Raw genomic sequence first — 19,489 nt, 5'->3', positions numbered from 1 at the left:
AATAAACGATAAGGCATAACAAAATGTATATTTATATTCAGTGTTCAACATTCATATTACAAATAACGGTATATTAACATCATTTCGATAATGGAATATTTATAGTTGATCAGGGCTATGACTAGGATAGCTCAAGTAAAGTTAAATAAGCAATATTAGATGTGTAAAGTGGTCTAAGTTTTGTGGAGAACTCAAGTCTTTGGAGACTTGAAGTCCTGCATCTTAACTCTTTATTCATGTACAATCCAACGGCTAATAAGATTTTAATTTATAATTAAACATTTATGTTTTCATTATACAAATTATTTTGTATAGTATATATAAACCGTATAAACAATTTCACAGATCGTTACAAGTGGAGGGCCATCTCCAGATGGTGGTTTCTCCTTTAATATCTCCTCTTTCACCATGTGTATCCCTTTAATCGTTTCCATGTTTTGGTGATTGTAACTCTTCTTCTAAACAATCCCGACTTTTGTCATCGCAACCATTTTTCGGTTGTCCATGGTAATTTCAAATAAAGCTTCTTTTCATCCTTTCTGTATATTACATAATCTAATATGTCTCAAAGTCCTTGGAGATAGGGTGAGAAAATTTGGAGAATGATTTCTTAAATTGTCAAATATCTAATTTAGCTTAATTATACATGGTCATGGGGAATAAATTATCTAAAACTCATATCTTCTAATTTGTCGATAATGAATATGGATACATGCTTTCATGTCTATGAATAAAATATATAAGTTGTTAGAATAAAAGGACTCCTGGGCTTTGAAGACCTGAGTAAGAGAAGTATATGCAAAACAAGACAATTAAAAAAAAAGAGGACTTAAAGTACAACTACAACAGATACGTGATAGACTCATTCCGCACTTGTTTTGCACTTAAAGTACAACTACAACAAATACTTTTTTTTTGTAAGGTCTACATACACGTAGATGAATTGTATCGAAATACAACAATAAAGAAAGGCAAGAAAAAAGTAGTAGTTAAGAAAACTATACATGGAGGAGTGAGTTTCTGTGGACTAATCTAAAAGGCATCGAAGATAGATGAGATTCGACTATTTAACAGAAGAACAATCAAATCTCAGGAAAAAAAATTATGGAAAAGAGAGGATTCAAACCTCGAACCTTGTTTCGCATGAAACATTAACATCCTAAGAAATTGGATAATTTTTTTGCTCTACCATTGAGCTACTTCCCCAATTCATAAGTCTTCTTTGTTTGTATCTATAAACAAACTAAACTAAATAGTAACAAAACTGAAACTTATTTCATAGTAGTGTAAAACTGAAAAAAGCAAGCAAAACCAATTTTACTTCCTAATTTGCTCTATGCATGAAGCAAGGATAAGTGCCAACAATATGTGGAAGAGGATTCGAACCTCTAACCTTGTTTCGGCCAAAAAAATAGTGTAATACACAATATAAATAAATTCATGGACAAGCTAGGATTCGAACCTCGAACCTATGATCAATTCACCATGTGTTAATGCTCTACCAGTTGAGCTACTTCCCCGCTGATACAACTAGGATATGACAATCTATAATTATTATAATGCTTTACCAATCGAGCTACTTCTTCAATGTAGTTATTATATATCTTTGTTTTATTCTTGAATTCAGTAATAGATGATAATGCATATAAAAATATTAAAAATAGTTCCTTGCAACATGATTTAGAAATAATTAGTCCCGTCGAATCCTTGCAACATGATTTAGAAAATGGTAATAAAAAAAATAATGGAGAAGCGAGGATTCGAACCTCGAACCTTGTTTCTGCATGAAACAATTCTATCGAAATTGTACCAACAATTGATATGATTATGTGCTCTACCATTGAGCTACTTCCCCGATGGTACTTTAAATGTGTATTCATTTTATGCAATGTTCTCTTTAATATAATGAGAATCATTTGAAGCTTATATGAATCAGATAAGGATGTGATATTCTATTCTTGAAAAAAAATATCATATTGTTACTAATTGATAATGGTATACAAAGCATAAATTTTCTCTAGAAGAGTTTGCAATATTTATAACTGATGTCTAACTGCGTTCTGATATTTTCCCAGTACATCTCAGTTCTGTACTCGACAATAAGTAGTAACACTAAACTTGAGTACTTAACCCACTGCTGAATTTTTTATTTTTTTTGTTCTTTAAATTTGTGGAGAGGAGATACTTTCTATTAAACTAGAATATGATCGGTTTTCAATTGAGAATTTGATGTGACACTTGTAGAGGTAGTAGTAGAGGTGTCTGTAACAATTTACTCTCTCTGTTTTTTAATATATGACGTTTAACTTTTTGGCACACACTTTTAAGTGTTTTGACCGGGTAGTTAAAAATATTATTTTTAAAATTTTCTTTTTCTGAATAAATATATAATAAAAATTTTAATTCACAAAAAAAATCAATTAAAAATAACAACCCACCTAAAAGTACGTGCCCAAGTCAAAAGTGACATATCAAAAAAAGAACATATAGAGTACAATATTAGAACAATTATATGGAGAAGCGAGGATCGGAACCTCCAACCTTTTTCCAGCAAGAAACGGCAAAAAAGTGATCCACAGAGGTTAATATGCATAATGCTCAAGTTGCAGAGCAAAGTTTGGCAGCTCAAGTTGCTGTTTCACCGGGGAATATCATCCCCTACTAACCGCCAATTATACTGTATCATGGTCTTCAATGTTTGTGTTTCTCTTGCTCCTTTTGTTATCAGGATATAGTGATTCGATTTTGAGTTGCAGCCTAGGTATTGATTCAGTTTGTTAGATGGACTGATAGATGTCTTTTGCAGAGCAGACAATTGAGCTACTTCCCCAATGGTGTTCTACTTGCGTATTTAACTATATTTCTTATATAATTAGAATCATGTAGGATCATTCCAGAATATTATGAATAAGTGGGGAAGCAGCTCAATGGTAACTTGAACTTGTCGAGGCTCAATGGTAATGGTGTTAAAATAAGTTACCAGAAGGCATGATTCTGAAGATTGGCTGATAATAGCAGAAGAGTGAAACCGAATAGGCTATGTTCTTTCAAGTATACGACATTACTCACAAATCACAGAAGGTTCACTACCCAACCGGGGGGGGGCCTAAATCGAATCTATACTATATTATAAAAAGCCAACATGGGTATAATTTGTAGTCCTCCTTTTTCTTTACATTTTTTGGTTTGGTCTTCTTTTTTTCGTCACTATACTACTACTTGAAAAACGGGTCCTGTTAGAGTTCTATCTCATGCTGGACGTTGGTTTTACATACTAAAACAAATACTACACAAAACAGACACTTGAACCACCGCCCTGTCTTCCTCTCCGTCAGCCACATACGACCAAGTAAGGACCTTGTTTACGCATTCCATTATAATAGATATTGTTTTACCTTTTTCCGGTGCTTAATTCTTCTATTAGTTTGCAAATGGTTGGGTGTGTGTTTGTATATATATATTTTGTATGTAGTCCACGAATGCTGCAAATTTGCAAATATGTTATGCTGGTCGTTTCGTTGTTCAGCTTGGCATGATTATTTAGTTGGCTGTTTGTTGGAACTCCGTAGCAGGACATTTATTCCATCTCACAAGAACTTCATCTTCCCTAAGGTTTGTTCTTCATACATATATATCAATATACATATATATGAATATGAGTTGTCTCTCTTCTGATTAACTAGCTCTCTTTGTTATCCATTGTTTATTTATCTTAAATTCAGTAATTTAGTTGCTTATAAGGATTGATTAATTTGATCTCTGTTTTTAGTTGCTTATAAGGATTGATTAAACTAAGAATGAATCATGCACATAAAGTGTTTGATCTGAGAGTTGTTTAAAAAATTAACTCACTATGATTAAATGAGTAATCATTAGAATTGTGCAAGTTGCTTTAGTTATCTTTTCAATCAAGTGTATGAAATCAGTGTGATATATTCCAAGGTATGATGCCCACCATTCTGGATCCTCGGTTAATCTTTTTGGACTTTTAGGGCCATAGAATCCTTCAAGACCCACAGTTAGTAGGTGCTTTCTTTCAATTGCTTTCAAAAAGGTTGACATCTCTTGTAACCAGTCCTGCACTTATACTACAAACAATCAATTCATACTCTGACAAAAAAGAACTCAATGACAGTCCGTTAGTTGCAACAGTGAGAATAAGCAATAACCAGAAAGAAAAAAAAAGATTGTCTGTTTATAGCACATTATTTGGTAGTGTTTGAAAGAGAAGAAACAATAGCACAGTATAGTGCTTGCCCAAAAAAGAAAAAGAAAAAAAGAGGTTGTTGCATTGACTGTTGAGTGATTTGTAATGTGCAACGCAATTGCATTTGGAGTTGCTTTTGACAAACAAGTTCTCCATAACTCAGCAGCTTTATGGTTAAAAACATAGCAAGAAACAAGAACTATATGAATCTCTATATCGAACAAATCTTGGTGATTTAGAGCAAAAAGATTGGATTTTTAACTGAAAAAATGAGGGATTGAATAGGAGATGGGTGAAAAAAAGGAGAAGAAGTGGGAGAAAAGTATGAAAAATGGAATCTTAAGAGAGAGAAAGGGAGGGTCAAACAACGTTTGGCTTATTTGTTAAGACAACTTACAAGTTGTATCTACTGCAAATGTACATGTTAATTAAGTGTACATTATTAATGTGTGTTGGTGTTTGCTTTGCTGTTAAATGTGGTAAGAACCCAAAGCAAGACAGTTGGGTACTTCTAGTGCTAATTATGAGTAACCTTTCAATAAGAAAGTATTAGTACTCGTTTTTAGTCGAAATTCTCGCTGTCAAGAACTCTTTGTTTTCTAGAAGATGGACAGAGTTTGCTATGAAATGCTTCTGGTATATAAGCTTGTGACATTAGTGCTGATGTGTTAATTTTTTTGATAATTTAGAAATGATTGAAATTATATTTTCGTTAACTTGGTGTAAATAATTGTATATGTTCTGCAATTATAAATAATTGCACTAATAGAGTACTGCAGCTGCTTGGGGTTGGTTTGTATTGTTATTTCATCTGGTCTAGCTATTCTTATATTCTTTTTAAGTGTGAGCACAAGTATGAATGAAATAGTATATAAGTTACAGGAGAAGAACCATATTTGTGGTATGACTAGAGATTGTGTCAATGATCCCCTTTTCTGAAGAAGGCTGATATAGGAATAGCAATTGCTGATGCACCAGCAGCGCAATAGGAATTTGGGCAAAAACAATCTCACTGGACTGATACCCGCGGAGTTCAGTAATCTAAGAATTGTTATGGAGATGTAAGAGATTTTTATATGGCATGGTTGTGCATATCATATATAGAAATTTTTGTGCTCTTACAATATATGTAATTTAACCCTCGATCTCTGCTATGCATATTCCGCAGTTGATTCCATTGGGAACTGGTTCTGACTTTGCAAGGACGCTAAATTGGTTAGTCTACGCTTCACCTTTTCTTATCCCCTGCTGTATGATATTAATTTATATCGTTTGTTTGGAAGTCCTTGGATAGAAATCTAAGCTGTAATTTATTTCATCAGGAAAAACAATCCTGAGGATGCCATTGAACGCATAGCAAAAGGTTACATCCATGATCCACCGGATGATTCTCTCCTTTTTCTCTTTTAGTACTTCGTTCAATTGGTTTAACAGCAAAAGTAAGTTTGTTTTGATCTAAAGGTTGCTGCTTAGGGGATATATTCTTTCGTCTACTAAATGAAGGGGTCATGCAGGACAAAGGTCTCGGATTGACATTGGAGTTATCAGGGGAGAAGATGGTGAATATCACTATTTCAATAATGTTGCAGACATCCATTTGTAAGGACACCTTTTTGAAGGAAATCACTGGTAACCAAGGTCATGAAAAACACATAGATTTGGGAACCTATGTTATGTTATTGGTGCATTGCAAGCCTTTTTTGGGCATCAGAACCAGGATCTTAAGATTAAGGTCATGTGTTTAACAATTTGTTTCGTAATGCAATATATCTGTAACTTAGTATTACGGTAGTACGTGTATATTAATTCAGATTGAACTGACATTGGCTTCTTCAGGTCAATGAGGGTGAGTGGGAAATATATTCTCAAGTTACAGCTTTGTCCTTTGTGTATCGGAAATGCTAAATTCTTTGGCGGTAGAATGAAGATCACTCCTAATGCTGACCCAAGAAGCGGAAATTTTGAGGTAAACTTAATGTGTGTGTGTGTGTGTGTATTCACGACTAAGTTTCTTCATATTTTTTATTATATGCATCACTAGTGCTGGCCATGTAATTAAATCAGCTCCTAATTGTCTTTGCAGGTTGTGACTCTTCAGGACTTCAGATGTTATCACTTCATCCGTTATTTGCACAGGTTGTATAATGGTACACATTTATCAGTAAAGAACGTGTCTTCAGTAAGGTATTTCTTTCTTCCAGTGTATCTTGTTCATTTGTATTGAATGGAGTATATCTTTCCATCGATATGTTTTCCTGCTTGCTTGGTTTAGTAACTTGTATGGACTTGTCTTCAGCACAGTCTCATGAAATTAAAGATTATTAATTTTTAAGCATGTAAAATTATCGTTTATTTAATGCTTCGATGAAAAATTAAATGGAAACAAAGTGCACTATTAGGACTGTAACTGGCTGAATTTATTGGAAAAGATGCAACTTGGTTATGATGAATGAAAATAAATACCATGTCCCATTTGCAATTTTTCGCAGTATCATTCCTATTAAGTATTAAGTATCATTCCTGTTAAAAACCTATTTTCTCCTAGATTAAAATTATCATTTAGGTATCTTATATTTATAATTAGTCGTATCTAAGTTGTTCCAGAAAGATTGAACTATAATATCATGTATCTATAAAGTAGGTTTTCTTCTAAAACTGCCGTTACTTTGATGGATTTTAATAACATACTAACATAGACTTCTTCATCTCCTCAAGAAATGTGGCTAGACTCAAGATATTCCTGCCTTGTGTAATTACACTCGAATCAACTTCTTAGCTCTATTTAGCAACCTTGTTTCCAAACTCAACAACTCTTCTGTCTCGGGGTACCCCCTGTGACATGTATCGTTTCTGATGCGATCATGACCTTCACTATGGAAGCTGCTGATGAGTTTGGTATTCCTGTGGTGCTGTTGTGGACCGCAAGCGCTTGCAGCCTCTTAGCATATATGCGGTACCATCAACTTGTGGAAAGAGGCTACACACAACTAAAAGGTAGACCTCTTTCTGTGATTTTGATCTCGAAAAAATTTACCTTTTCTTTTTATAATTAAAGACGCTAATAGCCACCTACTCTTTGACAAGAATTGAACTTTCGATCTCCCGTCAAAGGAGCAGGGTTGTCGGTATCACTTCACGTCTTCATCTCTCCTCTGTTCTTCCTCCGCTCCATTTTGTCTTCTTATTCTGTATTGCACTATGCTTTTATGAAAATTCATGATTTTCTAGCTGTCTTGGAGAACTGCTCCACAAAACATATTGTTAAGTAGTTAATAGTTTTCTCAACTGACTTTTACATTTTAAGCATATCATGGAACCATAAACTACAATTGTATGTCCACTGTGTATGAATGATGTGGAACATTTGTTTCACATATTTCATGATTGTAGTTTTGCAAAGGAGTGCTGGCGCATAGTGCAGCTGAACTTTGACGATTCAACGGCAGAAACATGTTCAGAATGGCTGCTGCAGACGCTGTCAAAAGAGGACAACGAGACACTGGTTATGGTGAATGAAGTTCTCTGAGGAATCTGGACAGCTAGAAATCTCAAGGTATGGGAAAATAAAACAATGTCTCCAGAATTAGCTATGCAATGGAGTATCAAACAAGTATCTCAATGGCGGGGCGTCCAAAGGTTGAAATCTGGGAGTACAAACTTATGCGCCAAAGGTCAGGTCAATGATGTAGGAAGATGGAAAGCACCAGAAATGAACAAGTTTAAAGTCAATGTTGATGCATCGGTGTTTCCTTGAAGTAACAGCTATTCAGTTGGAATGATTCTTCGTGATCACAGGGGAGATTTCAGGAAGGCCCGTAATATGAGATGTGAAGGAGAGGTGACTGTTTTCGAAGCGGAGGCACGAGGAGGGTTAGAAGCTATAAGGTGGGTGATGGAACTAGGTGTAGCAGATGTAGTAGTAGAAAATGACTCGATGCTTACAGTTCAAACCATTTGCAAGGGTACAGACATTCTTCATGAGGTTGGACACCTGCTTCAGGAAAGTAGGTCGCTAATTACAACTCGGCCAGATATTAGTGTTTCTTTTGTTTATTTTATTAAAAAGCAAGCCAACAAAGTAGCCCAATTGTTAGCAAGGGTTCCATGTGAAATTAATTGCTTTAACGATTTTTTTGTCTCCTCTACATGATGTTGGAGCACATTATGTATGATGCGTTGTTGGTTTAATAAAATTGATTCCTTTCAAAAAAGGTTGCATTAGTAAATCCAGTATTAATCAAATATCATTATGTTAAATTAATAATAAAACATTAAAAAATTATATTATGCTTACAAATAATAAAATAGAAATAATATGGTCGCCCATGCTTCGCACGGGTTATAGGCTAGTATATACTATAATAAGCCAACATGGTATAATTTGTAGTCCCATTATTTGTTCTTGTTTTTTCGTTTCGTCTCACTTTTTTGGTTTCATCTCTGTGCTATACTAATGTTTACAAATCGTCTCCTGCTGGGAGTCTCTCTCCCAACACCTCCAAAACCTGTTAGGACTCTCCCTCCCAACAGAGATTGACGCAGCAAAGTTACAGACGAATAACAGGAACAACAGGAGGAGGTGGAGTCTGGAGAAGCAGTGGTTCGCCATCAGAAGCTTTGTCTCTCAATTGATATAGACAAGCGTTGAATTTACTGGTCTCTCTCCCTCCCTCTCTGGCTCTCTCCCCTTTAAACTCTATTTATCTATTTGCTCGAATTCGTTAGTACAATCTCTCTCTCTCTCTCTCTCCCTTCCTCCCTCTATCCCCTTTAATACTCTATTAATCTATTTGCTCGAATTCGTTAGTACAATTTGTTAATTTGCTTTTTTTGGTGATTGATACGCCCCTGTTTTCATGTCCTGAGAGCGGCGCTTCAGAGCGGGATTGATAAGCTTGCTGATACTGTTGGTCTTACTCTTGGTCCCAGAGGTAGTTTAAAGCTTTCGACTTTTCGTGTTTTGTTAGGTGGATTGCGCGAAATGTTGTTGAATTTGTGTAAAGTTTTAATCTTTTATTGTTTTTGGGTGAAAGATATAATAATTGGTCTTTGTAAAATGATGAATTGGATGGTTTTGGACTTTTAGTGTTTGCGTTTGGGAGAAGATGATGGATTATTGTGTGATACAACTAATTGTCTGAATTGTGCATATATATGTAAAGATTGGATATACAGCGTTGTTGAATGGTTCGCCTATAAAAGTTTTTGTGCTATAAGGGTTTGATTGTGAGCACTTGAAATGTTTGTGTTCTTGTTGCATAAATGGCTAATCTTACTCTTGTAATAGCAAAATTTGTGGAATACTGGAATCCAAAAGCTTAATGTGAAAAAGCTTTCACTTTGGTTAATGAACTCCGTTAGACTAGATTAGTGAAAGGCTGATACATGTATTGCCAAATCATAATCACATAATTTTGGCAAATTTTAAGAGGTTGTTTCTAATGTTCTAACTGTGAGGATGAATGTACTTACTGTCGTATTAAGCACTGCTCTGCAGTTATTTCTTGGCATATATCCAGCATCTTAATATGTTTTTTGATCTTATGACTGCATTTAATGTTTCTTTGAGCTCATGCACCTTGACAAATGCCGGAATGTGGCTCCTCTTACAGCCTTTAAAAAGAAGTTTTATAGTGCTATATGGCTACTGTTCACAAATTATGCCATGTAGAAATAAGATCACTGATTTTTTTTTTCATTCTCTAAGGGAGGAATGTTGTGTTGGATGAATTTGGAACCCGTAAAGTGGTTAATGATGGTGTCACAATTGCTCGAGCTATAGAGCTGCCTGATGCCATGGAGAATGCTGGTGCTGCTCTTATTAGGGAGGTATGTCATCTGAAATATTCTACATCTTCAGTCTTCTGTCTCTTTATTTAGATGGCCTCTTTATAATCTGTCCCTAGCATTAAATTTTATTATTATTATTTTGTCAACTGTGTGTAGGTTGCGAGTAAAACCAAAGATTCTGCTGGTGATGGCACAACAACTGCGTCCATTCTTGCACGTGAAATAATTAACCTTGGACTCTTGAGTGTGACCTCTGGTGCTAATCCTGTTTCTATTAAGAAAGGGATAGATAAAACCGTCCTAGCCCTGACTGAAGAGCTAGAGAATAAAGCAAGACCCGTTCATGGTCGTGATGACATTAAAGGTAGGGCTTGGTAGGTGTTTTCATAAATCAGTTGTTTATATGTAGTTGAATACTCAATTTCAAGTATAATTCTATGTTAATATTCTTTTTATTTTATTAGTTATTGCATCCATCTCTGCTGGAAATGATGACATAATTGGTCACTGTGATTTTAATAGTTGAAGAAACTCTCTAAGCTTTTACTATATTTAATGTTGGCTTTATTAGAAATATATACAAGATAGAGATGATCGTGCTAATTTTGTGTGTTTCATGTTGTTTAGTTACACAGAGCTTCAGGTGGTTGTTCCTGAAAATGGAATTGTTGGGTTGCATGCTGACAATTTGGTAATTGAGAGAGTAACAGTAAATAGGGAGGTGGCAGAGTTTGAAGTCTATCCTCATTATTTACATTTGGATAACGATAATAGATGGTGTTCAGTTTCATCAGCGAGTTCAGCAGCTGATGCTGCTGGTTCGGTCTACTTATCATCTATTGACAGAGAATTAGTTCCCAACTTATTAATAATGTGTGCGTCCAAGGATGTACAGTCTGTGGAATGAACACCAAAAAGGCCAAGAAAACTCAGATAACGGGCTGCAATCTTCAGGTGAATTCAAACAGGTCAGACCTGTTTCATGTAAACCCCACTCGACAGTTTGATTGTTTTTATTTTTTATTTATCTTTTCTTTAGGCTATGTGATTTTTCTTTTGAAATGTACTTCCACAAATATAAGTTCTTCAACAGTTGCAATAACTCATAATCTGACAGGTGGACAAAGCAACATCTGATCTTAAGAACACCAATGTTAGACAGAAGGACATTGTTACCCAGGTGATTGAGTTGCCAAACTTATAGTTTCAAATCATTAATTTCAGTTGCAGCTTGCATTGTAGTAATTCTTTTGTAGGGTATCTGACGTCTCTTGTTTTTGTTCCAGCTGAGATCAAGTCGAAATTTTGTATCGATATAATTTTGTTGTGCATAATATTGGGGATTGCAGCCTATCTTTACAAGTAAATGCTTTTGAATCTTTAATATGTGTTGTGAGAAAGAGGCTTTGTTTTCAGAAGATATGTTTTCCCTAATAATATTCAAGTAGCAGGCAGCATCACTGAGCGTTGATCATCCATGGATACAAGGCGTCCAAGTGATCGGGATTCTGATGTTATTATACATGGACAGAATTGAATAAATGTTTAATGGAGGCTCCTTCCAAATGGCCTATCAATGCAATCGCTGCAAATTCCATGTACGGAATATGTCAAACAATTTTGCAGGACTACTAATTCAAGGCTGGAGGAAGCGATGAAATATTGTTTGAGAAGCTGTCTGTTATGATCTCTGATATTATCAGTGCCTGCCTTACTAACTTGAAAGATGTGATAACCAAATAAAGAAGAAAATGTCCGACATGATGTTTTGCTACTTGGACAAACAGAAAAAATAGTGAAAAATATTGAACTCATACCAACCCCAGGGTTGACTCCAGATGTAAGGGCTCACATTGATCATTGGCGTTGTTTCAGCAAGTGTATGAGCATCTTCGACTACATTCTACTGGTACAAATATATGAGCAGTAATTCTTTTACTCTGTCTAGCATGCACATATCCATCGAGTGGAATCAAATGCCTGCACTTGGAAAACAAAGCTGAGTTGGAATTCGTTGTGTTTAATCAAAGGTATACGGCTTTGGATAGAACCATCTGTTTATAGCGGGACATTTTCTTTACTAGATTTGCACGTTTATTAATATTACATATGTAGTTCTATATGACAGTATGGTATATTTTTACAAGGCCAAGTGATTTGTAAAATGAAATTGCAATGTTCATATCTTAGGAAACTAATGACAGTTGTGATATTAGGTGTTCTGTACGTACGCATCCCCCTGAAGAAGCTGCTCTTGGCAAATCAGAAGGAAATACTAAAAATGCAGAAACTATAAGTAAAAGTAAGGAAGAGGCTTCTAGGAGTACATGCAATATTGCAACTATACTGGAAGCAGAATTCCCGGAAAACAAGTGTTATCAATATAGCCACAGACCATCTTTTTCTGGTAGTGATTATGAAGATTATAAAGATGGTGCTCATCATGATTTGGAAAAATCTTATAATTATGTAAGAAATCCTGCACCAAATTCTTTGAATGGATTTCAGAAGCCATGAGTGACCCCTGATCTCCATCACTCAGATAGTTTTAGAAGTCAGTTTGGAAAAGTAAAATATAGGGATGGAAAAGATGCTGCCAGATATGGAAAATGCATTCATCCGAAGAGGGATAGTCTATATGATAGTTCTGGATTGAAGTCATCTACCAGTGGCCTTAGAGGTACTTCAAATTCTGTGACCGACAGAGACTATGGCCATCATTTAGAACATGATCATAGCCGACAGAAGGATAAGCTATATGATTATAGTGGTTATCACTCAAACATTCGAGAGGTATGTGTAGAACTTAAAACTATTTTTTTTTCTAGGTAGAATTTTTCCTTGTGATATTTTGAATTGTATCCAACCTAATTTTCTACTGATAAAGACTCTATAATAAACTTCCTGTTGCATGTTATTGAGTCTTTTATGCATATGCGTATAATTGTCCTTTGTTTTTAGTAGCTAAAAATGGGTATCCTCAGGTTTATCATAGCGAAGAAACACACATCCTTCTTGTCGAGGCAATTGAAGGGAGATGCAAAGTGAGAATGAAAAGTGATCTTCCGTCATGTGAATCCCCCGTTATATATGAGCATGTGTTCTTTTGTGAATATCTTATGATCCTCATAAAGGTTCTCTAAAGCAGGTATATTTTCTTGCAATTTTAAACATTAGCACTTTCTTGGTGGAATTGAATATTGTATTGTGGTTGATTTATATCTTTATATAAATTGTTCTGCTTATGTATACCACTTTGTAAACACACTTATGTGATTTTTTAATAGTTGCCATCGAACATCAAGTTGAGATATTCAACTGTTAAGGGTGCATACTTCTGCATTGTTCCGGTTCTGTCATTGCCATTACCAGACCGAACCCTTATACTGCTGCTTCCTCTTATGTTGTTTGTTCAGTTCAGAGTATATTTCGGCCTCCATTGAAATATAATAATAACTCCTGTTGAGTTGCAGGACGGCCAGAGGTCACAAGTATAGTTGAGCTGTCATTTTGGTTATGTTAAATTAAGTTATGGCTAAATTACAGGTATATGAGAAAGCTAAGGAATGCTCAGAACAAGTTTCAACGGAGGAATTTGCAATTGTTCTTGCTAATTAAGCACTTTACATCTTTTTATCAGCAGGTAAATTTACTGAAAATATATTTTAAATTTCTTTGCATTGCTTACACTGAAGTTGCAATAAAACTACTATTAATAACATATATTAATATTAAAAAATACTTACAGATAGATAATAAAAATATATATTATTTCTACTACCAATTACAATATATAAATAAATATTATGAAAGATAAATCTCTAAAAAAATATAATCAATTTGCATAATTTTATCAAAGTTTAGTACATTATGTCATTATCATATAATATCCCATATAAAAATATATAATGAAGTGAATCATTATCTAACCCTTTTTAACTCTATGTTTTTTCTTACAAATCAAGATATATAAAATACGAAAAATATAATTTTAAATTAATCAAAAAATAAATTATCACATATTAATATTATAAAATATTTACATATAGATAATAAAAATATTTATTACCTATACTACCGATTTATAATATAAAAAAAATATCATAAGAGCTAAATTTTTAAGAGAAAATATGTCAATCAGTTAATATAATTTAATCAAATTTAAAATTATTTTTACTAAAACGTTAATAAAATAATATTCAAATTTAAATTATAAATAATAAATTTGAACTATATGTTAGCGGGTGCTTTGCTGGTTGTGGAGGCATGTCAGAAGGGTTGCAAGTTGTGAGGTATAGCTTCTTTCACAAACTAAACTTAGGCCCGACTATAAGCTAATTTCAAAATTGCAGGTATCTGTGGATTGAAATGGGCAATTGAATATGAAGAGCCTGCAGGAGATGCGTTCAAACTCAATCATCCAGACACAACAATGTTCATCAATAATTGCATGTGATTTTAAAGTAAGCATTAATCTACCAACGTGGTTTCTCTCATTTGTTATCAGAAACTAGTTTTCATAAGTTTTTTTTATGCAGGGCCATCATGGATAAAAGTGGAGATGCAGATGATTGCATTTCAACACTAGAGGCGACATATTTAGCTTCTAAATTAAGTGAGGAGGAACTAAAGAATTTGCCACTGCCAGGACAGGTTGATTTTATCAATGGAGGCCCCCTTGTCAGGTTTGTGAAGTTTTTTGCCTTCTCAGAAAAGTGTAGAAGTTACTTGTATTGATTCACATGGACATGTACTTGCTGCAAATTGCAGGGATTCTCTGGAATGAATAGATTTAACCAGATTTTTTGGAGTAAAGTACAATGCGAGATGATTTTAGCATTCTTATCCTTTGAGGATTATTATCGACCAAAGTATTTTCTTCTTGAGAATGTTTCCGTCTAGCTATTGCTTCACTTCTTGAGATGGGATACCAGGTGAAAATTAGCACATAAGTTCATAGATGTTAATATGCCAGTGCCCCCTTTTTTAGATGTACAAATATCTGAATGATTCCTTTTCTACTCAGGTTCAGTTTTGTATACTTGAAGCTGGAGCATTTGGAGTTCCTCAATCGAGGAAGCGTGAATTTGTATGGGCAGCATCTCCTGAAGAAACTCTCCCTGAGTGGCCAGAACGGATGCATGTCTTCGCTGCACCAGAGCTAAAAGTTGCATTACCTGGAAACAAGCATTATGCTGCTGTCCGGAGTACTCAATCTGGAGCACCATTCAGAGCTATCACTTTATAGTCTTGCACGCTTTATAGCTGAATCGAGGAAGCCTGCATTTATATGTATTTACTTTATAGTCTTGCTTATGAACATTTATTGTGTCTTTGGTAGATAACCGGTCCAATTATATCAACATCAGACAACTAATACAAAATTAAGTTCTCAACAAATCCACACTTTAGTTCTCACTTTGCTGTTTCGTATATGTTCAACCACGACCTCATTTCCTTTAATGTAGTTGAAATATGTATTTTACCCTCTGCAAGTCCAATGAAATGATGAATGTCTAATACCAAACATGTCCTATAACACCTGCTGTTTAAGCGGGTCTTGAATTATTCTCTATTATTTAATTAGATTACAGACCTATATCCTTCCTTGCATTATTTATCTTTCCCTTTTTTTGAAAAGCAAAAGATGATATATTGTTTTTCCAAATGAAAAAAGCAGATATGGATGTAACATCTGATAGTCAGACTTAATAAAAGCCCAACCCGAACCTAAACATTTCAGCAGAACGGAGGAAGTAGCGGTTAAAATTACAGAACCAAAACTAATAAATGTATTAGCAACTAGCAAGGCACATGGATCCAACCAATGAGTAGAGAAGTTACAAATGTATTATCTCCCATACCCCCAGGTTTCTTCTGGTTAAATGCATTATTTATCTTTGCAAACTAACTGTCACCTCTATTGTAAATCATATTTTAAGTCGAATGTTGCAATCACAACTGGACATTCTATGAACAGGTTTTTGGTACCTTACATGTGTGCAAGCTCTATTTTCATTGAAAATGTTTGTTTTTAGTTAAATGTCAACTTTCGATCTTCAGTTTTGAACATACACTTTCGTCAATCAAATCTAAAACATAAACATTAAATAAACTAACTTATTTTACGTGACTAATTAATTTATAATTATTACAAATTTTATCTCAAATATTTAATGACACTAAAGGATTATGAAAATAAAGACGTCCGTGCTTTGCACGGGTTTTAGGCTAGTAATATAATAAAAAGTCAAGTTCATCTTCATATGCAGTCATAAATTTTCTGAGAATCATAAGTCTTTAGAAACTGATCTTTGAGGGGAAAGTACATGGTACTAATATGTACCTCTAGCGTACCTTGACGCAACAAATTATTGTTTAGACTAGAGGATACTAGATGTAAAAGTTCCGATCTGCCCAACACCCAAAGACCAAACCCAAAATACTATTTTCAGTGAAGATCATAATGCCTTTCGACCAAAAATTAAGAGAAGCATGTGTGGAGAAGCGATGAATCAAACCTCCAACCTTGTTTTTGCAAGGAACCTTGTACACTCTATATATAAAGATGATATAAATCAGTGCTCTACCATTATGTTACTTCCTCATTTAATTATTTGCATTTGTTTTTACATGTGAACTAACTGAATAATAACATTGCTCCACTTTTTAGATATTTAAGTGAAAACTTAACTGAAATTATATGAAGGTAATCTCTTATAAAAGAAACCGTCGCTTACTCTAACTGAAATTAAGGATTTATTCTTGTCTTTCCAGGTCACAGGGCTTCTTGTTCTTTTGTAAAGGAACCAGATCAATGGCAAAGTGCCCAGGACAAGTAATTTGACAAGTCACTTGAGTTATGACCCCAGCAGAAGGAGGAAACCAATGTAGCAAGAAATCATAACGGGACTTCAGTTGAAGCATGAAGCCAATGTGTCAGGGGAAACATCTCACTACCAACAACCGAAGCAACAGGGATCAAAGAGACCCACATCATGAACTATATAGGAAACTCCAAGACTTCTACTAAACTCCGAATCTTGTGAAGTACTTGTAACTAATGTGTTATGTGGCGATACTAATTTAATGAATTGATATTTTACTATGAACTAATTTAAAGAGCATCGAAGATAGACAAGATTCGGCTACATAAAAGAAAAATAATCAAATCTTGGAAAAAAAATTGCGGAGATGCGAGGATCCGAACCTCGAACCTTGTTCCGCATGAATCACTAACATCCCAAGAAAATTGGATAATTTTTTGCTCTACCATTAAGCTACTTCCCTAATTAATGAGTCTTTTCTGTTTGTATCTATAAATTAACTAAATAGTAAGATAATTGAAACTTATTATATTTATAATTAAATGAACGAATAATTAATTTGTATTAGCTCTACCATTGAGCTACTTCCCCGATTCATGAATCTTCTTTATTCGTATCTATAAACTAACTAAATAGTAATATAACCGAAATGTATTATATTTATAATTATATGAATGGATAATTAAGTGAAATTTTATGAAGTACTAAGTTTAATCTACCAGTTTAAGCCTGTTGCAACAAGCTGTTATTGAGCTTGAGGTGCATATATGGCATATTTTTCTCTTTTTTCTCCTTGTATCTGGACATTTTTATATTCATTGCTAATTATGTTTGAAAGTTTTTGTTGCCGTGAGGACGTTGATGAGTTATTTCAAACTCTAGAAGACCACGAGGACCACAGACTGCATAAAAAATAGCTAATGAACACTTTTTCCATTGTATGTTAAATTCATTACCGATACAAATAATTGCATTAATTTTTGTCGGTACTAATAAGTTAGGGATTAGAGAGGCCCACAGTAGAGTTACAGACGAATGCGAGAACCTACTAGATAATCCGGTTTGTCACCAAAATTAAAAAAAAAGCCGGTGTAGAGAAACCATTTCAGCGAGAAACATTCACACATCAATGTAAGAAGATGAAATTCAAATCGGTGCTCTACGATTGAGCTACTTCCCCATTTAATGATTTATATTTGTTTTTAAATATTAAGTTGTTCATAATCAGCCACTTTACAGACGAATGCGAGAAGCTGCTAGATAATCCGGTTTGTCGGCAAAATTAAAAAAAAGACGGTGTAGAGAAGCCACAAATCAAACCTTTTTTAAGCATGAAACATTTATGCAATCTATTTATAAAAAAATATTATGTGGAGAAGCGAGGAATCGAACCTCGATCTTTATTTCAGCGAGAAACATTCACACATCAATGTAAGAAGATGAAATTCAAATCGATGCTCTACCATTGAGCTACTTCCCCATTTAATGATTTATATTTGTTTTTAAATATTAAGTTGTTCATAATCAGCCACTTTACAGACGAATGCGAGAAGCTGCTAGATAATCCGATTTGTCACCAAAATTAAAAAAAAAAAAAAAGACGGTGTAGAGAAGCCACAAATCAAACCTTGTTTAAGCATGAAACATTTATGCAATCTATTTATAAAAAAAATTATGTGGAGAAACGAGGAATCAAACCTCGATCTTTGTTTCTGCGAGAAACATTCACACATCAATGTAAGAAGATGAAATTCAAATCGGTGCTCTACCATTGAGCTACTTCCCCATTTAATGATTTATATTTGTTTTTAAATATTAAGTTGTTCATAATCAGCCACTTTACAGACGAATGCGAGAAGCTGCTAGATAATGCGGTTTGTCACCAAAATTTAAAAAAAGACGGTGTAGAGAAGCCACAAATCAAACCTTGTTTAAGCATGAAACATTTATGCAATCTATTTATAAAAAAAAAATTATGTGGAGAAGCGAGGAATCGAACCTCGATCTTTGTTTCAGCGAGAAACATTCACACATCAATGTAAGAAGATGAAATTCAAATTGATGCTCTACCATTGAGCTACTTCCCCATTTAATGATTTATATTTGTTTTTAAATATTAAGTTGTTCATAATCAGCCACTTTACAGACGAATGCGAGAAGCTGCTGGATAATCCGATTTGTCACCAAAATTAAAAAAAAAAAGACGGTGTAGAGAAGCCACAAATCAAACCTTGTTTAAGCATGAAACATTTATGCAATCTATTTATAAAAAAAAATTATGTGGAGAAGCGAGGAATCGAACCTCGATCTTTGTTTCAGCGAGAAACATTCACATTCACACATCAATGTAAGAAGATGAAATTCAAATCGGTGCTCTACCATTGAGCTACTTCCCCATTTAATGATTTACGTTTGTTTTTAAATATTAAGTTGTTCATAATCAGCCACTTGACTTCCGGTAGGAGCCTGGAGGTGATTGGAGGTCAGAAGAAATTAAGATCTTAAGCATGCCTCGGGTCATATCATTAATGAGGTTACAGCAGAAGCTTCGAAATATAAACAATTTACCTTTACATGTCACATAGTAAGAAATTGTAGTTCTCTCTGAATCTTGCAGAAAACTATCATTGCAACCTGGCAAAGTAGGCTTCACTTTTATATTCGT

The 19,489-nt window shown here is 34.3% G+C and overlaps 1 protein-coding gene and 1 long non-coding RNA gene across 7 annotated transcripts; both read left to right on the top strand.

Moving 5' to 3' along the window:
- The first annotated feature begins 3,673 nt into the window (after positions 1 to 3,673).
- Positions 3,674 to 6,672, top strand: LOC108194446 (uncharacterized). Its single transcript, XR_010285782.1, has 6 exons — positions 3,674 to 5,268; positions 5,376 to 5,422; positions 5,530 to 5,570; positions 5,722 to 5,939; positions 6,044 to 6,173; positions 6,291 to 6,672. It is a non-coding gene; the product is annotated as an uncharacterized LOC108194446 (long non-coding RNA).
- A 1,976-nt stretch (positions 6,673 to 8,648) lies between these two features.
- LOC108194445 (ruBisCO large subunit-binding protein subunit alpha) lies at positions 8,649 to 15,415 on the top strand. Of its 6 annotated transcripts, none has more exons than XR_010285911.1 (15): positions 8,649 to 8,863; positions 9,087 to 9,138; positions 9,915 to 10,036; positions 10,154 to 10,361; positions 10,625 to 10,965; positions 11,115 to 11,177; positions 11,284 to 11,359; positions 11,449 to 12,027; positions 12,214 to 12,790; positions 12,982 to 13,145; positions 13,544 to 13,640; positions 14,350 to 14,460; positions 14,536 to 14,682; positions 14,768 to 14,931; positions 15,024 to 15,415. XR_010285911.1 is itself a non-coding variant. In XM_064082253.1 (4 exons), exons 2-4 carry the CDS (start codon positions 10,004 to 10,006, stop codon positions 10,521 to 10,523), a joined length of 303 nt encoding a protein of 100 aa, XP_063938323.1. In that variant the 5' UTR covers positions 8,650 to 9,138; positions 9,915 to 10,003; the 3' UTR covers positions 10,524 to 10,538. The 6 variants fall into 6 exon arrangements, 1 of the variants encoding a protein (XP_063938323.1); XR_010285910.1 differs by having other exon boundaries at positions 9,074 to 9,138; XR_010285909.1 differs by having other exon boundaries at positions 8,649 to 9,138; positions 10,625 to 10,951.
- The last annotated feature ends 4,074 nt before the right edge of the window (positions 15,416 to 19,489 follow it).

Source organism: Daucus carota, chromosome 7 (genome assembly GCF_001625215.2).
Source record: "Daucus carota subsp. sativus chromosome 7, DH1 v3.0, whole genome shotgun sequence".
In the NCBI taxonomy this organism is placed as follows: domain Eukaryota; kingdom Viridiplantae; phylum Streptophyta; class Magnoliopsida; order Apiales; family Apiaceae; genus Daucus; species Daucus carota.
This window is presented reverse-complemented; position numbering and strand designations above follow the sequence as displayed.

Excerpts from the sequence above, each read along its gene's own strand:
- LOC108194445 (XM_064082253.1), top strand. The coding sequence starts at position 10,004 with ATGGAGAATGCTGGTGCTGCTCTTATTAGGGAG. Across the intron at positions 10,037-10,153 it reads GTGCTGCTCTTATTAGGGAG|GTTGCGAGTAAAACCAAAGA; the intron begins GTATGTCATCTG and ends AACTGTGTGTAG. Across the intron at positions 10,362-10,461 it reads TGGTCGTGATGACATTAAAG|TTATTGCATCCATCTCTGCT; the intron begins GTAGGGCTTGGT and ends TTATTTTATTAG.